This window comes from Calidris pugnax, unplaced genomic scaffold, assembly GCF_001431845.1.
Source record: "Calidris pugnax isolate Ruff unplaced genomic scaffold, ASM143184v1 scaffold206, whole genome shotgun sequence".
Lineage (NCBI taxonomy): Eukaryota > Metazoa > Chordata > Aves > Charadriiformes > Scolopacidae > Calidris > Calidris pugnax.
The window spans coordinates 2,585,417-2,607,684 of record NW_015090957.1 but is presented as its reverse complement, the minus strand read 5'-3'; the positions used below and the strand labels follow the sequence as shown (position 1 = coordinate 2,607,684).

General features: G+C 42.0%; 3 protein-coding genes across 8 annotated transcripts in view; 1 reads left to right on the top strand and 2 right to left on the bottom strand.

Annotated features, from left to right (window-relative positions):
• Positions 1-801: 801 nt before the first annotated feature.
• On the top strand, positions 802-5,719 carry MILR1 (mast cell immunoglobulin-like receptor 1). Of its 3 annotated transcripts, XM_014952249.1 has the most exons (8): positions 802-1,151; positions 1,242-1,286; positions 2,121-2,408; positions 2,730-3,014; positions 3,512-3,625; positions 4,070-4,159; positions 5,274-5,336; positions 5,659-5,718. In XM_014952249.1, the coding sequence occupies exons 1-8, from the start codon at positions 1,085-1,087 to the stop codon at positions 5,709-5,711; spliced, it is 1,005 nt and encodes a 334-aa protein (XP_014807735.1). In that variant the 5' UTR covers positions 802-1,084; the 3' UTR covers positions 5,712-5,718. The 3 variants fall into 3 exon arrangements, with proteins under 3 accessions (XP_014807735.1, XP_014807736.1, XP_014807734.1); XM_014952250.1 differs by lacking the exon at positions 5,274-5,336 and having other exon boundaries at positions 5,662-5,719; XM_014952248.1 differs by lacking the exons at positions 5,274-5,336; positions 5,659-5,718 and having other exon boundaries at positions 4,070-4,864.
• A 1,512-nt stretch (positions 5,720-7,231) lies between these two features.
• On the bottom strand, positions 7,232-13,024 carry POLG2 (polymerase (DNA directed), gamma 2, accessory subunit). Of its 3 annotated transcripts, none has more exons than XM_014952245.1 (8): positions 12,329-13,024; positions 11,783-11,909; positions 11,529-11,634; positions 10,979-11,152; positions 9,977-10,117; positions 9,053-9,133; positions 8,350-8,450; positions 7,232-7,431 (listed from the first exon to the last, which is right to left on the bottom strand). In XM_014952245.1, the coding sequence occupies exons 1-8, from the start codon at positions 12,876-12,878 to the stop codon at positions 7,266-7,268; spliced, it is 1,446 nt and encodes a 481-aa protein (XP_014807731.1). In that variant the 5' UTR covers positions 12,879-13,024; the 3' UTR covers positions 7,232-7,265. The 3 variants fall into 3 exon arrangements, 2 of the variants coding, with proteins under 2 accessions (XP_014807731.1, XP_014807732.1); XM_014952246.1 differs by having other exon boundaries at positions 7,305-7,431; positions 8,376-8,450; XR_001413201.1 differs by having other exon boundaries at positions 7,308-7,431; positions 8,228-8,450.
• A 2,069-nt stretch (positions 13,025-15,093) lies between these two features.
• The window catches only part of DDX5 (DEAD (Asp-Glu-Ala-Asp) box helicase 5), an 8,556-nt gene continuing 1,381 nt past the window's right edge, over positions 15,094-22,268 (bottom strand). The window contains exons 2-13 of one of the 2 annotated variants that reach the window (XM_014952243.1): positions 20,951-21,116; positions 20,705-20,801; positions 20,481-20,614; positions 20,293-20,358; positions 19,696-19,837; positions 19,455-19,615; positions 19,108-19,280; positions 18,807-18,917; positions 18,511-18,572; positions 18,376-18,435; positions 16,907-17,131; positions 15,094-16,305 (exon numbers count right to left, since the gene is read on the bottom strand). In XM_014952243.1, coding sequence (XP_014807729.1) covers positions 15,920-16,305; positions 16,907-17,131; positions 18,376-18,435; positions 18,511-18,572; positions 18,807-18,917; positions 19,108-19,280; positions 19,455-19,615; positions 19,696-19,837; positions 20,293-20,358; positions 20,481-20,614; positions 20,705-20,801; positions 20,951-21,116 — 1,783 coding nt within the window. In that variant the 3' untranslated portion in view covers positions 15,094-15,919. The remainder of the gene's footprint in view (positions 16,306-16,906; positions 17,132-18,375; positions 18,436-18,510; positions 18,573-18,806; positions 18,918-19,107; positions 19,281-19,454; positions 19,616-19,695; positions 19,838-20,292; positions 20,359-20,480; positions 20,615-20,704; positions 20,802-20,950; positions 21,117-22,268) is intronic. The other variant, XM_014952244.1, reaches the window with a different exon arrangement.

Below are 22,268 nucleotides of genomic sequence, written 5' to 3'. Positions count from 1 at the left end.
TTTTTTTTTTGTGGTTTTTCTGACAAAAAAACAGGCTCCCACAACAGGAAAATGCACAAGTGCTCTCAGTTCTATCCTGACAGCTGCATTTTCACACATGCTTCCTGCCAGCTGCCAAAAAAAATATTCCAGTCTTGTGGTTAGTTGTCAGCATTTCCACATAAGAAACATTTGCAAGGGGAGGGTAGAAGTTATCTTAAAAGAAAATAAACAAAAAAAGCAAAATGAGGAGGAAGGAAGTTGCACACAAAATTCTGTGAGGAAACAGATCAGGCCTTGGGAGGGATTTTGTATTACGCCAGAGAAGAGGAGAGACTGTAGGGCCTCATCTTGTTACCTTCAGAAACTGGAGACAAGTAATAAGGCAAGGACCACAACACCACTTTTAAGGCATTTTCTGTATAAGTAGTTACTTCACATACAACAGGGCCTAGAGTTCTTCAGAAAGCATTGCCTGGGTATAGTTTACTTCACCCAGAGGATACACAGATGTCATCTATTTGCTGTAATGATAATTATATCGTTTTGTATTACTGATTAGATGACCAAATTAGTCATCAAATCCGTTTCTGCAGTGCTGTTGAACTCAAGTTCCTGATGAGATTTATATCTTCTAGTACAAGATCTCACGTCCTCACAGCTTAAAAATTGAAGTTTGACCAAAACAGTTCCCTATCAAGTTGGCTAGCTATAAATACTTCTTAGCATCTTAGAATGTCTATAGATTATTTTTTGGGGCCAATTTTTTTTTTTAATCACATCGCTGCTAAAAATAAAAACGGTAGTACATACTCCCTCAATCTCAGCCATACTGTGGTCTACCACACAGCACTCTCACATGGAAAAACTCCTGATTACGTCCGCTACATTTTAGAGCAACTCTGTGTAACATTTCATTGTATCCCAAACTGCTGTTCCTCACTCCACAGCTTTTTCTTCAGCCCACTGCTCTGCCTGCCATAAGCTAAATGTAAGTGGAATATTACCGAAGTCTTTACGCAAACACCAGTAAAGATCAACACTGTTACCATATTTAGGACTTCCTCAACCCCGGGAGCCATTCGTCGAAGATCTCGTTAGTGTAATGTCACCAGCTGTCCTGCTCGGTATCAAGAAAATGTTTTTTCTCACAATTCTGCTATTTTGCTACCGTAAGCCGAGGACGTACTTCTTACATATTACAAATCTTTCTAAACAAGAACTATTGTTTCTTATCTGAAACCTTTCTTTTCTCCTCTTAGTTCAAATGTCTCAGCAGATTCAGAAAACTACTGCAAATGGCAAAGGTAGGTTCTCTTTTTTTTTTTTGGCTTTATATGTTGAAATTAACTGTTAACAAAAAAAAAAAAAATTGGGGAGGGATTTAAAAATGTCCAGAACCTTCATGTAAAATTAAATCTTTTGCCCTGTGTGGTGGCAAAAGGCAGTTTACAAGTTTCTATACAAAGTCAACTGTCTCTTTGCTGACCTGTATGTACAGTCAAAATTGCTTTAAGTTGTTAAAACATATTTTTTCCACTTTAAGTGTCATAATTTATCTTAGTCATGACTAGTTTATTACCATTATATATGAAAATACATTAAAAGTTTCTATCACAAATTTATTTGTATAATCTCATAAAAGCAATCTATTTTAACAGACTGTCAAGACTCCTGCTGCTACTATTCAAAATACCACTTCTGCCTTTTTACATATGGCCACAAATAAAATACTGCTTTTACTTTCAGGTTCACATGTTACCTCTCAACTGGCATATAATGTTACTTTCTCCTACAATTACAGTCCCATAATATTTATGTTTGTCTTTTATATTCTATTATTTTCATTGCTCCTGGAGTTCAACAGTATTTTTGTTAGTTCATCTAGATACATCAGTTAGCTTTGTGTCTATATGCTCTATTTTGCATGAAGACATGCATTTTTCATCAAGTGTTTGAAGCTACATACTGTTTTTGAAAAATATCAAGTTGTGTTGCCTGCTACCGAAGGTGGAAAAAATTACAACCCCCTGTTTCAACAGAAATAAGGATAGCCTGGTCCTCGACATGTTTTGGGAGCAATCTGAGGGTTTCTTGGATGATAGATGCAGTGAACTCACTCAGAGGTTTCTTCTTTCCAGAGATGCTGTCCAATCCCAGGCTCGTGTCTGTTCAGAGGACTTTGAATGTAGTGATGAACCAGAACGTGAGCCTCTCCTGCCACTCAGACTCTGGATTTCCACCTGTCAAATACACATTGTTTAAACACAATCAGAAGGTATCCACTTTAAATAGGCCAGACTTGACACCCGCTTTGTTTAACTTGACTATCGACTCTGCCGGTGATGTGGGTGAATACAAATGCAAAGCTGAGAATATAATGTCCAGTGGCGGAAAATACAGCAACAGTCTCAACTTCACCCTTATAGGTATGTCTGGCTGAATGCCGTGTCAGCTCATTTTATTTTTGGGGTACGTAGCCACATGATGTATCTGCAACAGCAGAGTCAGGGTTTTGTTTGCAGCAGGTACTGTTTTGGACTACGGTGTGCACCTGCCTTGATGGTGGAGCTGAACCTTATGGCAAAACCCTATTTGACCTAGACTCTGTGCTACTCTGATCTGGCTCACTGAGGCCTCCATTCCTTGATGCCAATCTCATTTGCCAGTGTTGCCACTTAACTCCGAGTCTTGCTTTGCAGCTTGTCCTGTACGCAGTGATGCAGTTCTTTCAGGTTTTTTTTTTACAGAGCCGATTTCCAAACCTGTGCTGAGTTCACCCACCTCTCAAGCAAAGAAAGGCCAAAATGTGACCCTGTCTTGCCTCTCGGAGAACGGCTCTCTTCCTATCACATACATCTTCTTCAAAGGAAAACGAAACATCTCTCCTCCAGTAAGGACGCACAAGAGGGAAGCAGCTGTGATTTTTCTATATATCAGTTCCTCTAGTGACTTTGGAACCTATAAATGCAGAGCTGAAAATAGCTTTCACAATAGTACAAAATACAGCAACAGTTTCAACTTTACATTAGCAGGTGTGTATGCGTGAACGTTTACCACGGTCAGAAAACAGGGACCACACAAAATTCAGAATCCTGTAACGATGCAACTTTTTTAGACAGAAATTTTGTTCCTGCAAGGTAATGTTCAAAATACAATTTTTTTACAATTAAAAAAATGCTTAGTTTTTAAAGTTAATGCAAAAAGATAGAATTCCATGCAGCCTAGATAGTAGGAAAAGTTGAAGTGACCAAGAAGGATGACTCGCTTTTACAATAGACCCCTCGTCCACCTAGAGAGGAGTCTAGTTTCATTTTTCTCTCTGGTCTTATGAGAGTCTGGTGGCACCAGCGAGTTCCCTTCTTTCTGCTGTGGCAGTGTGCGCTTGGGACTCCTGAATAGTTACATTAACCACAGTTAATCCAAAAGCTTAAAGAAATGCAAAGTCTGGATTTTAATTTACAGTAAATACTTAGACTATGAAACAACGTTTCATTGCATAAACTTTTTTTTTTCTTTTTCTTTTTGGCAGAAGAAAGAAACTATTCTCAACCTCTGATCATTTCTCTTGGACTGATCTTGCTACTATTCGTAATAGGATTTGCTCTGGCAATTCCATTTTTCATAATTCCCTCATATAAAGCAAGTGAGTTATTTGAATGTCTGTTTCATTTACCCCGTTTATGTTGTCAATACATTTCAGTGTGTGAACGTCATGTTACAAGAAGACTTATACGCTTGGTATTTTAAGATGTCGTCAAGCCTCCTCTTAACCAGCATAGGCAACTTAGCAATACACTGACAAGGCAAAACCTCCGAGCTGTGTTTTCGGGCTGTGACAGGTCTGTGGAAGCAAAGCAACATCTAATCTAATACACATGAACATTGGAAGGAAGTGAACCTCATTGATCTTAGTAAAGAGAGGAAATTCTATTAATAATGCCCTTGGTTGAGGAGTAATTTTTATCATGAAAATAACGTTATCTGAGGTCTCCAAGTATTAACAGAGTATCATGGATATGTCTATTTACCTCTAAGAAAAAAAATTATATATGTTTGTAGGCACGTGTTTTCCTTTTACAATTTGCAGAAAAAATTAAGTCTACTAGGACCTCAACTGGCCTTACTTCACCAGCGAATGCAGAAGACTCTGAAAACTATGTAATATACACAGAGATTGGTAAGTTCATGTTACTCCCCGTGCAGTCACAAAACTTACTTGTGGGAGTAACTCGGTTGAAGAATGCTATTATACTGTTTGTAGTGAGGATGGGCAAATTTCTTCAGGTACTGCAAAGGCAGTGGAAGAGGACACCTACTACCACTCAGTAAGCAATAATAGTCCCACTGACCGTGCCTGGTAGAGGCATTATTTGAAGTTCCTCAGGATCCATATTTGGCACTACCTGTCAACCACGCAACCAAAACTATAATTAGGTAAATGAACCGAAATTCTACACAGAAATCTACTGTAAGCAGAAGTAAAATGAAGAATTGCATTTGGCAACTCATAGTGAAGACTAAAATAGCCATTACAGAGAAAAAGAAAATTAAAGGCAGTAAGTAGATCAGAGATGCAATTCCCATTTACCAAGAGACAAAAGTGGGCCATATGCAAGTTGTAGCAAAATAAAACTTACATAGCTCCTGTGTTGTGTTCAAAATTGTTCAGTACACAACAGTTCTTTATTCCATGTTTCTCAACAAGACTGTCAGTTCAAACCAAAATTATGAAATAATGCTCGATGACAAATCAACTGACCTATGCTAAAACATTGTACTAGTTCAGTTGCAGAAAATACACCAGTAATGAAGACATTACATGAAAGCCACAATGCCATTAACTTGTGGTTTTCTACACCTGCCTTATACATGAACATCAATATTTTCAAAAGAAAAAGAAACCCCAAAACAAACCAACAGCAAAGACATTATTTTGCCTGTGTCTAAATACCAGAAAGGGGATCATTCTCTCCAAACAAATCTGCCTTCCTATTCCTGTAGGAGACGGGCAGGGCTGTCGCTGCTCTGCTACATTAGCTCAGTATAGCTGATTATGCCAGATATCAATCAGGTTTCTACCCACATACCCTGCAAGGACAGTGACAATAGCTCTGATAAGGGCCACAAACACTAAAGCATGGTAGACTTAAATTCAATACGGAATCTTGCTGCTTTATTTCATTATTTAAAAAAAAAAAAATTAAAAAAAAAAAAAAAAAAAAAAAACAACACAACCACAAAAATCCAGTCAATCTTTTGTAATCAATTGCTGTTCACCATCTTTAATCCAGAGCCTGTTAAACCAGAAGAAGAATACGTCAACTTTTATGTTATAAGAAGAGAAGGTGGAAAAGGTGAAAACCTCAAGCTAGAATCTTGGAATATCTGATGCACAAAAATACGGTTTGGGGGAATTTTGCAGGGGGGAGACCGGGTTTAGATTGTAGCAGTTAGATACTGAAACTGTTTACTTGCTACAGAGAACTTCAAATAACTTTAAGACTTTTTTGAGGGGAAAAGCCTATCACCATCCTATAACCCAAAAATTCAACAGCTTCATTACAAAACCATGCAGGAAATGTTATTAGTGACCAAGTTGCTGATAGTATATTAATTTTTCTGTTGTGTATCTGTACCAAAAAGAGGAACCATGAATTATGTTATTCTGGCTTTTAGCAGAGAAGGCGGCACCAGCTACACTCTATTCAAAGGTCCTCGTCAGAGACTGAGTACAAGGTAAGATCTCTTTTGTGACTAACTTAAGGGTGTATTTTTAAAGAATCTTTCAGTTCTCAGTTGTGATAAGTACCACCAAATTTACACAGAAAGAGATGATACTAGTTTCCTGGACTAATTATTTCGTAGACAGCTAATAAAACTCGTTCTCTGATAGCAAGCAAAATCTCCAAGTCATAATCTCTAAGGGCTTCAATCTACAAGAAAAAGCAGAACAGATAAAAACTGCAATAAACAAAGACCCAAATAGCAATCCCATTAGACAAACAGCAGCTTATTGCCCAAATAGCACCATAAAAAAAAAACCAAAATGAAACAAAACAATGCAATCGCTGTCAGGTAAAATCCTGCTGGACACAATATATAATCTGGCATTGTATATATCTGATAAATAAACAGCAATGAATAAATGACACAAAGCTTTCACCCAGACCCAAGCTCCCGTACATTTAACAATTCTCCTGAAATTGAAACTGGATGGTACGCAAACATAAGATAATCAAAAGGCTTCAGTCATGTATTAAAAAAAAAAAATAATCCCAACTGTGTTATCCTCCTAGGCACACACTAGAGGATGTATCTGGCCTCTGTACCCACTGTTACCTAGCAGCAAGAATGGCAATTTCTCAGTTCAACATTACTTCAGCTCTCAGAGTAGGGACAGGAAGCTAAAATTAACTTTTGGGAGAATTAACTCCAAAACAAATTCTGTATCCTGCTATAAGCTGTTTCTTAAGATGTTTCTGGGTTGTTTTAATGTCATTTCGTAGCCAGCTTATGTGGAGTTCCACGAGTTCAGGAAGTCGCACAGCCACACTATGCTCACTTTGCATTGTATCTAGCATAAATACACTATGCGGCAATTATTATTATTTAGTGTACAGCAGTTACAAATAACCTGTTTATAGTTGAATAAGCATCGCGTTAACAGAAGAAATTTTTAAGGCAAGTTTCTGCGTTTCATGACATTGACATTTAGCCTGGACAAGCAAAGGCTGAGGGGAGACCTTATTTATGTTTACAAGTATCTAAAGGGCGGGTTGAAGTGTTGGAGCTGGACTCTTTTCAGTGGTTTCCAGCAATAGGACAAGGGGCAACGGGCTCAAGCTGGAACACAGGAAGTTCCATTCAAATATGAGAAAAAACTTCTTTACAGTGAGGGTGACGGAGCCCTGAAACAGGCTGCCCAGGGAGGTTGGGGAGTCCCCTTCTCTGGAGATCTTCAAGACCCACCTGGATGCTGTCCTGAGTGATGTGCTCTGCACAACCCTGCTTTAGCAGGGGAGTTGGACTGGATGATCTCTAGGGGATAAAAAACTGAAGACATGAAAGAGAATATGATTAGCCCTGCTAATGAGGGACAAGTTGTCTCTTCCCTCTTTACAAGGTAACCTGGAAGATGTAGATGGTCTAGATTTGACAGAAAACAGATGCACCACCAAGTGTTAGCAGAACTATTTGCCGAGAAACCACCGAGTCCGTGACACCATAGAAGGCAGCTCAGGCACAGAGGTTTAAGAAATTCCTTTTATTCAATGAATTCAAGTTTACACATTTTTGGCTGCTGTTACGTATTTAGTTAAAAAGTCCTTCAGCCTAGAAATGTGCATCATTTCCTTCATGGTGGTGTCTCTGCTTCTCAGCTGGACCACTCCATTCTCTAGGGTGGCATCAGTTATCAAGATCGTGAAGAGAACACTCATCTCATCGTACCTCCAAAGAAAAGAGCATGCCTGTTACTGCTTTTGGTGTACAAAAAGTTCAGATAAGTTAAATACAAATGACTATAAGCTGTAAATATTTATTCTGCTATACTGCACTAAGTTCAGTGCGAAGACACCAGTTTTCTTGTTACTATTCATTGCTTTCCTGATTACATTTCTTTAAATTAGTTACTTTAGCACATAAAAATGTTATCTAGTACCGTATTACAAGGGTATTTTTGTAGAAGCAGAATATATCTTTTTTCTGTTATTTTATAGTCAGACTTACTTTGGAGACTACTGCACACGAACAAACTGTTGCATTTGTTTTTCTCTCGGGGGAAAAAAAACCTCAGCAATAATCTCAAGATCCACTGACATCAGCAGCGATATGCTCAAAATTCAGTCCTGATCAACAAATCTTATATGAAACCCTCAAATGGAACAGCAGTTTTTATCTGCACAAGTAGTTCCATCACGTACACTAATGGTACCGGTTCCAGACTTGGAAGAACTTTTAAGTCAGACACAGCGTGCTATTTGAGATAGTACTTAAGAATGAAACACACAACCAGCCCTGACACAAGAATGGGGGCTGAGAGTGGGAAACAGTTCTGCGAGCTTATGAGTCATCTTAAGAAATTTATTTTCAATAGGAGAGTCTCTAAAAGGCACTCCAGAGTTCCACAGAAACAGCAGCGACATGTGAAAGGCTTGTACTTCACTTACTTTTAAAAATGAACTATCTGACATTGCTCTATGTAATAAAACTAACTGAATCCAAGTTTATAGTTTGGGATACATGCCTTCAGTCATGCGGTTACTGCACTCGATGACTGCTTACTGAAAACAGGCATATTTTTGCCAGTCCACAGAAAATCATCCTTCACCTTCATAGTTCAATTTACAAAAGACTGTTTCTCCTTACTTTGTATAAAGCTGTTCCAGAGATACCTGCATGGTTTCGAGATAACCCGGCCATACAGAAATTCTGTTTTCTGACAGTTCATTGAACAATCCTTGACAAACCTGCATTTATTTAAAAACAAAAGTTAAAAGACAGACTTCCAGGGATTGAAATCCTTTACAAAGAAACCAATAACTAGCATGTGCGGTATTAGCATTCCTAGCCGGTGTTAATTTTCTGGCTATAAGGACCTCAAAGTAGAAAGCAGCCTGACAATCAAATCTCCATTTCTACTTAAAAACATGTCAGTGCAATTTTCCTCCCTTCTGTGAGGACTGAATTAATGACTTGACTTACATAAAAACTTTTAAAAAACCCTTATGCGACCCATGTCTTAAAATAATCCTGAAAGATTAAGAAGGTGAGAGGAATTTTAAAATTTATTTTCCTTAACTTTGCATGGAATAAACATCAGCTCTGTTAATAGTACTAAAAGCAAGGTGCTAACACAAGGACGGCACCTACTACCTACTGTCTGCCATGTACTCCTTTGGCCGCAACTCACAAGCTGCACAGCAGAATCACAGTGAAAACTATGCAACCATGAACCTCCGAGAATCAAAGCAGCAGCATGATTTTCCCTAACACAAACAGTGTCTGAATTGTAACAGAAGGTTATGTGGAAAGTGAGTCCTCAAAATTAAAAAGCTTTCTTACAACGTACCTGTCTCAGCTCTGTTGTTGGACCTTTTCCTACATCCAAGGCCACTTTAAGGGGTGCTAAACAAGGATGAAGCTTCAGTACCTAATAATTGTACAAAAAGCAACCGATTACTAAATGCATTTATTGTGAAATTCTAAACAGAACTAGGAAATTTATTTTTTTTTCACTGAAAATAAGGTTCTAAATATGCAAAAAATTTCTCATAGCACCAAATCCTGAATTAGAAGCAAGCCTTATTTTATATAACTAGCACACATGCCAGCTAGGTTAGTGTGGCAGAAATTAGTCCGTTTTGGCTGAGCCCCAGAAAAGAGCTCAAGTTCTGTTAGCAAAGCTCCATCATCTGCAATGGAGCCAGAGTGATCAGAGACAGCCCTGTAGTTACCAATCTACTGCTTGTTCTTAAAGACCAAACGACTATTTGATTAACAAGTGCTGTCTCAAAGTTAGCACTAACTCCAGAAAATCAGGGAAAAAGTGGAATAATTATGGTCCTTGGAGAAACACCCCACTACCACCTGTGACCCACTTTTTCCACTCTTCTCAGCAACCTTCAAATGCTGCTGGAAGAAACAAACTCCTCACGAACAGCAGCTACACTCCAACTTAAGTCCTTCATTGCTTGCATGGCAAGAGCCTACCTTCTCATCACAGGAGGTAAAACAGGAAAGGTGACCTCAGAGTGAAAGAGAAATTGCTTATGCGGGTGAAAAGGACCGCAGTGGCAGTGCCATGGGGCCAGCCTATTGTTATCGGTGAAATGCATTCCGTCTGCAGGTCTTGGGGAAGGGAACGGAGAATGGAGATGTGGAAAAGAGAGATATTTCCACGCTTGAATTTACCTCATTGTCTGTGGGGTTTGTACTTAGACCTGCCCTCACCTTTCGTCATCTATTCTTCCTTACACTTTCTACAGAAAGTTACCTTTCTCTGTGAACTTCTCTTTTTAGTTAATGGATTCTCAGCTAGCTGTAGAGAATCAAAGAGGTACGCTAACGCTCCTCGGTCCAGATTTCCACTCACAGACAGAACATGAGGAATAACATTCTTCCTTCCATCTCGGCCCTGAAGAGGAAAAAAAAAAACAACCACAAAGAGATACCTCAACTACTGTCTCAATGGGCCTTTTGTTTACTTTAAATGTATAACGAGACATTGAGCTCAAGCAACCTCATTACATTTAAAATACAATCAGACATATATTTTTTAAAAGTTTCCAACAATCTTAAAAGTGTAACAATAACTAGGTAAGACTGTAACACTGGGGAAAGCAGATGAGAGCAGGATGGGATTATTTTCTGGTCCTGCCTCTCTGATCATAAATTCAAAAGATATGGCCAATACACTCACAACTCTGCATTTTCTCTTGGAAGTTTGTGGATTATGACCGCAGCGACCGCAAGGATCTGTCCCCACATTCTGAGAAACCACTACGTAACCCACAGTTGCGTAGGTTACATTACTTCTGTATTGCCATTTGCAGCATTTATCATCTATTGATCCACATACACTCCCCCACATATATGGAATTGGGCAAGCTACAGAAAGAAAAACATTTACAGGTTCTTTTTGATGCAAACTTAACACTGCAGAACACAGACCGAATTTGTCTTGACATCTACTCGTGGATTCAGGTAAAGGATACACAAGGGACAAGCGCCGTCTGGTCACAATAGCTCATTTCTAACTTTGAAGAATTAACTCTTTGCAAAAAAAAAAACCCAACAAAAAACAAAAAAACAACCCACCCCAAAATACTACTTTATCTGCTTTTGAAAATGAAGGTCTGGCTGTAGAGTATCAATTGTACTGTTCTTACAACAAAAGAACAAAGACAGTCACACGCTAAGAAACTGGAACAGCAAAGAAACCATTTCTCTCCCATGTACTTTTTATAAAAAAAATTTCTAATATAGTAAAGCTTACAAGTAATTTTGAACTATCCCCTGGATACATCTGTAACAGCTCAGTATCACCAAGGTTCTTCAATGTTTCTATTGTTTCTGTCCCCCAAGGAAAGCTGTAATGTAGATTAAATCCTCTTCTTCCTTCTTCATCCTGAAAGTCGCTGCTGCTGAAGTTAGACGGGCCTACTGCAAACTGAAAATTAAAAACGTAAGAGGTGATCGCTACTGTGTGTGCTGTATGAACTACAAAAAACAAGTCTGTAATGCAAGCTGAAGTTTGTGATTTTCAGCAGATTTTTATAAATTACAGCCCAAATCTCTTCGTTGTTTTACAGCATTTTGATCTCAGATCACTTACAAACACAAACCATTTGCCTTCCTGCAAGACACATTATAAACTACTTAATAGGTCTGTCACAAACTTCAGTAGTTTTTCCGTTTCTTAGAAATACATGTATTTCAGTTAAAAGAACTGGCTAGCAATATAACACCATAAAAGTGATCAGTGTGTCTATTCCCCCCCTCTTCGAGATATAAAGGAGCAGCCAACATTTCCCATGGGTTGTTACCTTCCTCCACCATTGGAGCCTCTGGCGTAACCAGTAATCGAGCCACTGCCCTGCAGTTCTGGGAGAGCTAAACCATGCAAGCAAAGATGTGGTCCTTTCGCCTATTCTTTAAACAATAGCAAGGTCAGCAAGTTAACTCCTTCAAAAATAACAGGAAAAAAGCAAAAGAGAGTATTCAAAAATAATTCAAAAGCGAAACAAGTGCAAGCAGTTGGTTTAAGTATGGAAAGGGATTAATCCCTCTATTACTCTACCTTATAGGGGTTCTGTTGTGCTGTTCCGTTTCTGGAATAGAGTGAAAACATACTCCAACTTGAGCGAGGCCACAAGGCAGTCTTTTGTTTACCAGTTCTAAGCAGCTAACATATTGTGCCAAAGCACCTGTCAAAAGACAAATCGCTAATTCTAGTAGCCACAGAAAAAAATAATTCTACTGATAGTGAATGTAACACATACGTTTATATGCACAGTCCCACTAGCGTTACTGTTTTTCAAAGATTAGTTAAGCAGTCTGTAGCCCAATTCCTCCAGGAACTTTGGCAACTGCAATTTTTATACGCCTTTCCCCTAATTACACAGGAAAACATCCGATGCACACTTCGGCATGAGCTGCTCAGGTCCCTGAAAAGGACACGAGCCCTCAGCACGCAGATGAAACTTTCCCAGCGCTCTAACGCCAACTGGAAAATTCCCTTAAACACAGCTGCTTCACTCCCAGCAAGAAAAAGGCGAGCGGGCGCCCAGAGCTCTCCGGAGACCCACCTCACCCCGAAGGGATGGGCCTCGGCCGAGGGACGTACCGGGGAGCAGGCTCTCACGAAGCACCCCGGCGCTCCCCAACACTTCTTCCAGAGAAGGACCGCCGGGCTCCTGGCTACAGCGCCCGCTCCGGAGGGCTTCGCGCAGCGTCTCTGAGTGCAGCAGCTGAAGCCCCTGCGAGGCCGGCGGAGCGCCGACGGCGGGCAGGCCGTGAACCGGGGCATCCACCGCCAACACCTGCTCCCGTAGCGCCAGCGCCGAGTCCCACCACTGGGCCGCCAGGTTGCCCCGCAGTGCGGCGCCCAGCGGCCCGAAGCCCGGGTGGCAGCCGCTGAGGTAGTCTCGCCATACCAGCGCCGGCCGCGGCTCCGCACCGCCCCGCAGGAAGTGCCGCCGCCAGCACACCTCCAGCAGCTCCTCCCCGCCCACCGCCTCACCGTCGCCGGCCGCTGCCACCGCGTAGGGCCGTGACGGGGACCCTGCCTCCACCCCCTCCGCCATCCGAGCGAAGGGCAGCCGCCGCAGCAGCACAGGCCGCCCCCAGGGAGCGCGGCCGCACCACCAGCCCCTCTGGCAACAGCCTAGCGCCATCTTCCTTGCGTCCCTGCTCCCTCATGGCGGAGGGAGTCAGGGGGGAGGAGACGAGGACGGTCGAAGCGCGCACTGCGCGTGCGCTACGTTCCCTCAGGAGCGAGGGGGGACGCAGCGACCGCGCATACGGGCTGGCGCTCCGCCGGCGGGGCCGTTTTCGCCGACCGCGGTTCCTTCTCGGAGGCGGCAGCTCCCTTGAGCCCGGCGAGGACTCATCCGCCGCCGGCGTTTCGTGCCCTCCAGCCCGACCCCGGCTGAGGCGATAGCGTATGCCTCCCCACCCCGGGCACGGCAGGCCCGAGCTCTACTACGCGGAGGCGACCCTGTGGGCTGGTGGGGTGCGTGCGAGGACCAAACCCTTCTCCGTCATGGGAAACACATCACCACTGCACAAGGAGGATTTCATGTGGAGAGCCCACATAGATCCCATTAGAGCAGCTACACGTTGCTTTGAGTCGTCTAAAACAGCACAAAGCAGAGTTCCAAGTAATGTGTCACGGCAGGGCACGCGGGGGCCCAAGGCCTCAGCCGAGCAGTGGAAATTTCCATACGTGCTTAATCACGGGTTTGTACCAGTGCCAGAAGGTGGAGCTCAAGAGAGGCACCATTCCGCGAGTTGCTGCTAAGAGAAACTCATGTATGTCAAATCCCAACCCGTCAGAATAATGTCGGCCTTGGTTCTTTACTGCACAACCGCGAGGAACAGACTGAGAACAGGGAGACAAGGCGTCAATTGGCCACTGGCTCAGCAGGAGGAGGTGCTGTTCCTGGGTGCAAAGGTACCACCACATACAGTTAGTTATATTTCTGAAGTAGATTTGCCATGAGCTCAATTCTATCAGAGTATCTGATATTATCAGAGTTATCAGGTAGAGCTCTTTTTTCTTCATTTTATGTGAAAATGTGAAGCGAGCCCAGCTTACATAGAGCAAGACCCTGTGGCCCTCAGGGAACACTTCCCCTGGATGATGGTCATTTGGAAACACCACACAGAAAAAAAAAAAAAATTAAGACCTGCTTCTGTTTTACAAGTTGTGCCTTACTGATTAAAAAAAAAAAAACAAAAACAAAACCTCACACCAAAACCCCAACACCTCTCTAGAAGCAAGACAGAACTGTCTAGTCTATTACTTCAATTCCTAAAGTAGCCAACTTGGCCACAAAGCCCACTAAGAATCTGCAACCTTAAAAATTCTGTACTAATTCTGTCACAAGGTGGATCTCTCTGCACGATTTCCTGATTAAGTCTCCAAAGCACGTTTTCAACCAGTAAGACTTGCCAACGCCTATCTGGTTTTCACTTTAACAAATGTGGTTTGTGCTATCTCCTACCTTTGCATCAGTTGAAGAAGGCCCCAGTCTGTTAATGTTAATGCACAAGCTCCAAGTTTTCTCCATATACCTTTTTTAGTATCAAGTTTTTAAACAAAAACATGCTTCCCACACCTTTTCTTTCAGGCAACTGACCTGGAAACTTTGGAATATTACATGTTAATGGCTAAGATAAGTAACTATCTACATCCTCGTCTTTAGCACTGAGCAAGGGGAACGTTGCAGAGCTAATTAAAACTACTTCCACATCACCAACTGCAGTGAAAGTGCAGTTGGTGAAGTGGGGTATTATTACAGGACTTCACCTTAAGTTCTTATAGCAATAGTGAATGATCGCAAGAGTACTGACAAGTGATAGAATACCACAGAAAACACAGATATACATAATTTTAGTTTAGTTAAGAACATCACAAGCTGAGCCTCAAAGGAAAACAATCTCCAAGAGCTGAGCACAGACTAGCAAAAAGGTCTGAAGTGTAAAACAAATAGCCTGACTTGGGCTCAAACTAACCTAGGTAGAATCTTGCCTTGATTCTTGCAGACAGAACCTTGAACGCATTAAGCTGTTAGTTAAGCACAGTTAAACTTGAAACTAATCACTGTTACTGATAAACGAGTGAGGAAGGTACTGAAAGTCAGCATTAACTGAAATTTTAATAGACTGTATTTTGAAAGCGTGATGTACTTTAACCCCCAGGATCAAGTATTATTCATGCTATGTGCCTACACAAGGAAATGCTGTTGCTTTACTGAGCATGGGCGATGTTTTGAGATGAATCATTTTTATGTCTTGAAAAAAATATATCCATGAAGCATGTTGACAGATCAACGGCCCACTTCCCTCCCCCCCCACTTCCATAAAGAAATCACTGCTCAATACCAGTTTAAGTATAATTTGAAGTTTTAATACTAAGATCTTCCCATTTCTCTGAAGCTCATAGTATGCCCGCATGCTAACCCACAAGGCCTGACAGCTGTAGATACATTACACTCAAGCCTGGTCTGCACATATGCTCCTGTGAAGGTAACAGTTACTGTGCTGCAAAGGCTTCCTACGCTTGTAGCAGCTCATTAGCAACACCACTGCAGAGTTTTGGATAGCAAGACTTCTTTTTTTAGCTATACCATTACTCCAGCAGATCTTTTCCAAAAACTGGCCCTATTCTAGTGAGACAAGGAAGAGCACTGTTTCCAACAGTTACGCAGAAGCCAGCTTTAGTTTTCTTCCCCATCAAAGCAGAGCCTGCCATGCTAAGCAATCTAGCCCAATCAAGGCAAGGCTGGTTTTTTTTTTTATAAGCTTAAATTTTTAATCAGACACAGTTGAGAAACCTTTCTAGAATTTAATATAAAAACATTTGACATTCCATTAATGTAAAGTTGTGCACATGTTGAGAAAATTGCCATCTGAAAGAAAATTCGGTCTTCAAATATCTTTATTGGAAGGCCATGCACTGCCTTCTGTTACTGTATTTCAAATCACTGTACATTTACTTTGAAAACACTGTCTGCATTTTCTAGTACAAAAAACTAAAAATTGTTTCAGGAATGTAGAGAAATATTCAACTTAAATAGCGAAAAAGTGCACCATAATTACTGCTGCACTGCAGTCATTTCTGCATTTCCCATTTCTTAAATAACTATCCTGTTTTGATAACACACAATATAAAGAGCAATTATGAAAAACTGAGACATTTAAATACACTAAGTTATTGAGAATAACTTGTTGGCATTGGGTAACCTATCATGGGAGCAGCACCAGTGGCAGGATACGCATACTGCTGCTGGTTCATGCCATTGTGCATATTTGCAATATTACTGCCATACTGCTGCTCATAGCCATTCTGGTAAGCTCCTGCAGCAGGGTTACCAGCCCTGAAGCCAGCCTGCATGCCTGCGGCTGCAAAGCCATTTCCAAAAGGTGTTCCATTACTGAAACTTTGGGCACTGTAAGCCCCATTTTGAGTTTTTGCTCCAAAGTCTCTCTTTCCTAGTGCACCATAGGTTCTCTCAAAGTTCTCCCTCTCTCTAAAACTACTAAATCCACCCCTTTTGCCCGCAGAGTATCTGTCACGTCGATCGCCTCGGGAACGACCTATTAAAAAGAGACAACATATAGTGTTATATATATATAGATAGATAGATCTCAAAGGCTGCATTTTAGAAGCCTCCAAATGAGTTCAGCCAATAAGAGAAAAATCTTTCCCTTTCTGCACCATCAAGGCCAATTTACTATAGAAGCTTTCCAGTTGCTAACTGACCTCTAGTTAGATGAAGACTATTTTAATAGATAAAGCCGTCAAACCTATAAGTATAGTCATATTACTCTCCCCTGTAACACAAGCAGTGGCCTCAAGGCAAAAAGTCACTTTCACCTTGCCAACAGGACACTTACATCCACCTTTTCTAGCAATATGAGAAAAGGCCACAAAACTGAGCTCTGCGATGTTATATTTCAGAGCAAATACTCAAACACATTATCTTTGGCCACAGGTGCACCACATCACGGGTGTGGAGTATTTAGAGGGAAGAGGTGTTGCTTTTTGGTTTTGGTGTTCATAAATACCTTTTCAGGTCACTAACTGGTAGCTAAACCACCTTCCACGTTCATTTTGTAGAAAGGACAGAGGTGGAATTTGAGTTTCCATTTTGTTCCTAGAGGAAAGCTAGGCACTGTGGTCAAGAACAGTACTTACCTGAACCTCTGTCTTCAATCAACTGAAGCAATTTGGGGTTGATGGCTTGATTAGCCTCCCGAAGCACAGAGATGAGGTCGTTTACTTGCTTAATATTGTTAGGAGTAAAGAATGTGTATGCTGTGCCTGTTTTGGTACTGCGGGCAGTTCGTCCAATTCGGTGGATATAGTCCTCTGAGGAGTTAGGGTAGTCATAATTGATGACAAATTTCACATCTTCCACATCTGTAAAGTGTTGCAGTGTGGCAAAAAGCAAGGTACAAAGTTTTGCACACCACAACAGCCAAATCGAAGACAAACATTAGACAATAGTACTTCAAAGAAAATAATGGCTGCAAAGAACAGTGTTAGAATTATCCATTTCTGCATGAGTACCGTGGAAGGGAAAGTAATGCACACTCCGTCTGTCCCCATCTCATCACCCACCCTGTGATCCAAAACCTTACCATAAAGGAGTATGCATTTGCTTGTCATTCCCAACTCAAGAGTCCCCTTTACAAATCATCAAGTGACATCTGAATGCTTCTTGCAGTAGGGCCACTAAAGCTCACAGCAGCCTCTTCATGTGCTCATTTGAGGACCTTAGAGTAAAAACATACAAGGTCCTTCACATACACACTCATTAGAAGCTCAAAAAAAGGGGCCACACTGCTTGTCTTGCCAAGACCTTTGAACCGCAGCTGCAAGAAAAACATACCTGTCCCCCCAAAGTCACCAAGTTGTTTTTATGCACTGTGTCTCGTCTAGGCAAGCGCTTCCAAGAAGCCAGGGTTCACTTGAGAATGTGTCTCTCTCTGGCAGGTCTCGACATGACGACTATGTATAGGTGGAGGAACTTCGACTTTCAAAGGCATTTGAAAAGCCATTGCTTTCCTGCCCCACTTGCTAAAGTGAGAGGTGGCCTTTTTCTCAGATTTCATGTGCCAGTACTCACCAATTTGTACAAGGCTTAGTACATTTTAAAGCTGCTCTCTCCATTTCATGGTTGAAAAAAAAATTTTCATTGAAGTTTGTAATTATTTTCTTCAACATTTCAGCAAACTCACTGAAATTCAAAGACCCACAGATCACAGCAGACAGTATGCACAAAACTAACAGTACTGCACCATGGCAAATCATGCAAAGCATGGAGAGGAGAGAAATACCAGGGCAAAGTGAACTGTGAATGAAACTGCTTATTTCATGAGAGAACAGTTTATGGGGTAGTAGTTTAAAGGATGATCTTTGCCTTTTGAAGATTACTGGCACACAATGCTCTCAGCTTTCACCTCTCTATTTGACTGGAAGCAGCCAGCCGATCACTTCCACTAGTCCTCCATCCCCCTCGAGTCCTCCGATTGTCATGCCTAGGCCTTGCCACAAAGACTGCACCTTTATGTGAAGAAAACTTAGAAAAATGCAGAGGTTAAAGAAAGCAATAGACTTTCTTTAAAAAGCTTTGGGCAACTGCCATTACGAGTTGTACTAACCTAGACCTCTGGATGCAACATCTGTAGCGATCAGGATTGGTGCTTTTCCATGTTTGAATTCTGTAACACAAGCAACTCATCAGTTTCTTTATTAAGTAAGACCATATGACTTGCAGAAATTGCCGAAATACTCACCATTTAGAACCCAGTCTCTCTCCTGCTGACTTTTATCACCATGAATACCCATTGCTGGCCACCTGAAAATAAACAACTTAATTGGGCTTAAAACATTCCTTGAGTAGTTTCATTAATCAAAGACAGGACTTCTGGCAACAGGCAAATAGCTTAGAGTTAGTTTTAACATTTTGACCACCACCTGGTGTTGCTATATTTGACAGCTTTGGCACTATAGTTAAGTGGTCACTCATGAAGAATCAAAAGCTATCTCAGACTACAGAGTGGCTCGCTGACATTCAAGCTATTGGACTCACCCATCTCTCCTCATTTTCCTGGTAAGATCATCACAGCGTCTTTTGGTTTCCACAAAAACAATTGTTTTATTTTCCTTCTCACTCATTATTTCTTCCATCAAACGAATAAGCCTATTACGAAGAGACGATGATTAGAGCTAGGATTGATCTGTACCGTGCAAGTTTAAAAAGAATACATCAGGCTATTAAAACTAAATTTTTAGTGGTCTCAGACTGGTGGCAAAATTCCATCACGACAAATTCATTTCACAGTTCGTCAGGCAAACAAAATTAAAAAAATGCTTTGCCCCCACTGACTTACTTGTCATCTTTCTCTACGTCATGACACACATCCACAATCTGAAGAATGTTGTGGTTTGCACTTAGTTCTAATGCACCAATGTTGATGTGCACATATTCTTTCAAGAAGTCTTCAGCCAGCTGCCTTACTTCCTTTGGCCATGTAGCACTCCACATGAGAGTTTGCCTGTCAGGCTGGAGTAGGAGACTATATCAGTACAAAATCCATAGTCAAGTGTCCTACAAAAAAAAAAAAAACCCCACCTACCCAGACAAGTCTGAAAGAGTTTATTGCACTGCCCTTGCTTAATAAGCATAGTGGCATTTGTTTCTGTAATAGTGATAAATGCCTCAACCACTTATACTCACTCTTATCTGATCCACAATTTTTCTGATCTGAGGCTCAAAACCCATGTCAAGCATCCTGTCAGCTTCATCAAGGACAAGGTAAGTACACCTCCTGAGATTGGTCTTTCCAGCTTCCAAGAAGTCTATCAGTCTCCCAGGTGTAGCAATGCAGATTTCCACACCTAAAAACCATGCAGTAAGAAGTCAGCTGAAGTAGTCTTCCCATTGCCTCACACAGAGATGCATCGAGGCTTATCCGTACCTCTCTCCAAGTCACGAATTTGTGGTCCCTTCGGAGCACCTCCATAAATACACGTAGACTTCAAACGGCATGCCCTGCTATATTCAGCAGCGACCTGCTGCACTTGTTGAGCCAGTTCACGAGTTGGTGCCAGCACAAGACACTAGGAACAAGATGCCCAGCTTTTAGTTCAATACCTATTTGAAGCTTCTATTCTGACACTAGTTTTAAATAGAAAGGTAACCATACTAATTACTTCAGTGCCAGAATGACTAAAGTGGATTTAAGTAGCCAACCCAGCAAACTAAATCACCTAGTTTCTCAGTTACCACCAAACACTAACCTATGCTATGTGCTATGACACCTGAAATTCACTAGCTTCCAGAAGATAGCAGTTTCCAAAACAGGACATGCAGTCCTGTTCTGCATAAGTTTAAGGACAATCCAGTCAGAGCCTACAGGATCTTCTTGGGAAACTACCAGAACATGGAACCGCTTTAGTCATACAGAGAAACAATGCAGCTATGCACTCTTACAAGCATGGAGAGTTGGACTATAAGAAAAAAAATAATCCAATTCTCTGGAATTTAAGATCTCTTTTCATTTAGGGATACTCACAATAGGTCCATCTCCTCGCTCCAGGAATGGCTGATGATTTATATGCACAATAGCCGGCAGCAAGTACTGTTTGGAAGAAAGAAAAGTCTCATTACCATCTCTTCCCAGAAGCATTCAGCCTGCACTAAGTCAGGCCATACCTTAACTTCTGAAACCCAGCAGTATTCCAGGCTGTAATCAAAACTTACAGACAGTGTTTTCCCTGATCCAGTCTGTGCCACACCAACCATATCCAATCCACTCAATGCAACAGGCCAACCCTGTGCTTGAATAGCAGTTGGTTCAGTGAAGTTCTGCCTCTGAATTACTTCCATAACATTTGCTTGAGGGAAAAAAAAAATTGAAATTTATTGACTTGCACTTTGTCTTAATCAAGCCTGGAAGAATGACCAGTACACTAGTCTTCACTTACCAGGAAAGTTAGCTTCATAGAAGTTTATAATCGGTTTTGGACAGTTATGGCCCCTAACTGTGACTTCTTTGCTTGCTCTGTACTGTTCAACTTCTTGCTGCAAGATTAGAAATCCCATTATTGGAAATAAGCTTTGATACTGAAGTTATCTTTTAATTTACCCCATCCATGCCTGTTGGGCCCTATGACCCTCAGCATGTTTGCACTTTTTTGTTTACTTTGGCATGAGCTGGGCAGGGTACATACCACAGTACGTCTAACTACATCAGGATGTTCTTGATAGAAGTTTTTCTCAAATTTGGGCAGCTCATCTAAATTCCATTTCTTTTTTGTAAGTTTTTCCCCAGGGTTTCCAAATTTCTTCCCAGAGAGAGGTCCACCTCTACTTCCTCCAAAACGGGGGGCTCCAAACCTGGAGAAGATCATAACATAGAATCCAAGAGAAACATTTTAGTCCTCTTATACAACTTGATCACCAACTTTGCAATCCCTGTAACCTTATAATTTAGATTTCTATACCCCACCTACAGGATACTGAAACTTCAAAATACATATTTAAGTTGCAGATGCCACAATCTACAACTCATATTCAGAAGGAAACACTAATCTTTGCAGCTTCCATAAAACAAAATTGAAAAGCCTATAGCAAGTTGCAACATAAGCAAAGGGCAGGCATTAACACCTTCGTATTGCCTCATGATCAAAATGGTTTCCCACCCAAGTGACACTCCCATTGTGTGTTAGCCTGCAGAACATGGGCAGGAGGAGTTACAAAACCTGGGGATAACTTCCCTGGAAACGGTTTTCTTGTATCCCGAAAGGTAAGACTTTCTCTCAATAACGATGTTTTATGAAGCCACACGTTTTATTTTAGCGTTGTAGGCGAGGTCCCTTAGAAAAGGCTTGTCTCGAACGCCTGTCCTCGCAGCCCTGAGGCGCTCAGCCCCGCACTAAACGCCCCTAAACTGGACCCGAGCGCGAGGCTCCCTCCCGCGCCCCGACTGCTCCCCAATCTCGTGCAGGCGGGCGCTGGAACGATCCTTCCCAGCACAACACAGCGCTCCCAGAGGGGACCTGGCTGCGCGGCCGCTGCTTCCTGCCAGCGCTGTTTCCTTTGTCTCTCATTTCTGTCTACGCCACATTTTCCAGCCGCTGCCATTTTAGAGTCTGAGCTGGGCGGGGGGAGGAGGAGGAACAAAGGCAGCAGCCGGCATTTTGATTTCCCCTCAGTCACCGCATGGCGGGGCCGGCCATTAACATCCGCTTACACAACACAAAGCGGGAGCCGGCCGGCTTCTACCAGCAACAGCCAGAGCCACCGTCTCTTGCGAGGGGGAAGGGAGGAAGAGGGAACCGCCCTGCCAAGAGCTCCCCAAGGCTTCGCTATCGACGAAGCGCCCGGCCAACCCACTGACCCACAAACCTCCACCAGCCCGCCGCTCCCCAGACCACCCCCACTGATGAGGGAAAGGGAGAGAAGCGAGCTCTGCGTGGACCATCCGTTCTCGGGTAGGGTGGGGATCGAGTCTCTTTCTCTCCTCCCCTCCTTTCCTCCCCCCACCTC

What these genes read in the sequence shown, in the direction of transcription:
- MILR1 (XM_014952248.1), top strand. Translation starts at nt 1,085, where the DNA reads ATGTCACCAGCTGTCCTGCTCGGTATCAAGAAAATGTTTTTTCTCACA. An exon ending in AACTACTGCAAATGGCAAAG is followed by an intron (nt 1,287 to 2,120) that starts GTAGGTTCTCTT and finishes TCTTCTTTCCAG; the next exon opens with AGATGCTGTCCAATCCCAGG. An exon ending in TTTCAACTTTACATTAGCAG is followed by an intron (nt 3,015 to 3,511) that starts GTGTGTATGCGT and finishes TCTTTTTGGCAG; the next exon opens with AAGAAAGAAACTATTCTCAA.
- POLG2 (XM_014952245.1), bottom strand. Translation starts at nt 12,878, where the DNA reads ATGGCGCTAGGCTGTTGCCAGAGGGGCTGGTGGTGCGGCCGCGCTCCC. An exon ending in TCGTGAGAGCCTGCTCCCCG is followed by an intron (nt 11,910 to 12,328) that starts GTACGTCCCTCG and finishes GTCTTTTGACAG; the next exon opens with GTGCTTTGGCACAATATGTT. An exon ending in CACAACAGAACCCCTATAAG is followed by an intron (nt 11,635 to 11,782) that starts GTAGAGTAATAG and finishes TATTGTTTAAAG; the next exon opens with AATAGGCGAAAGGACCACAT.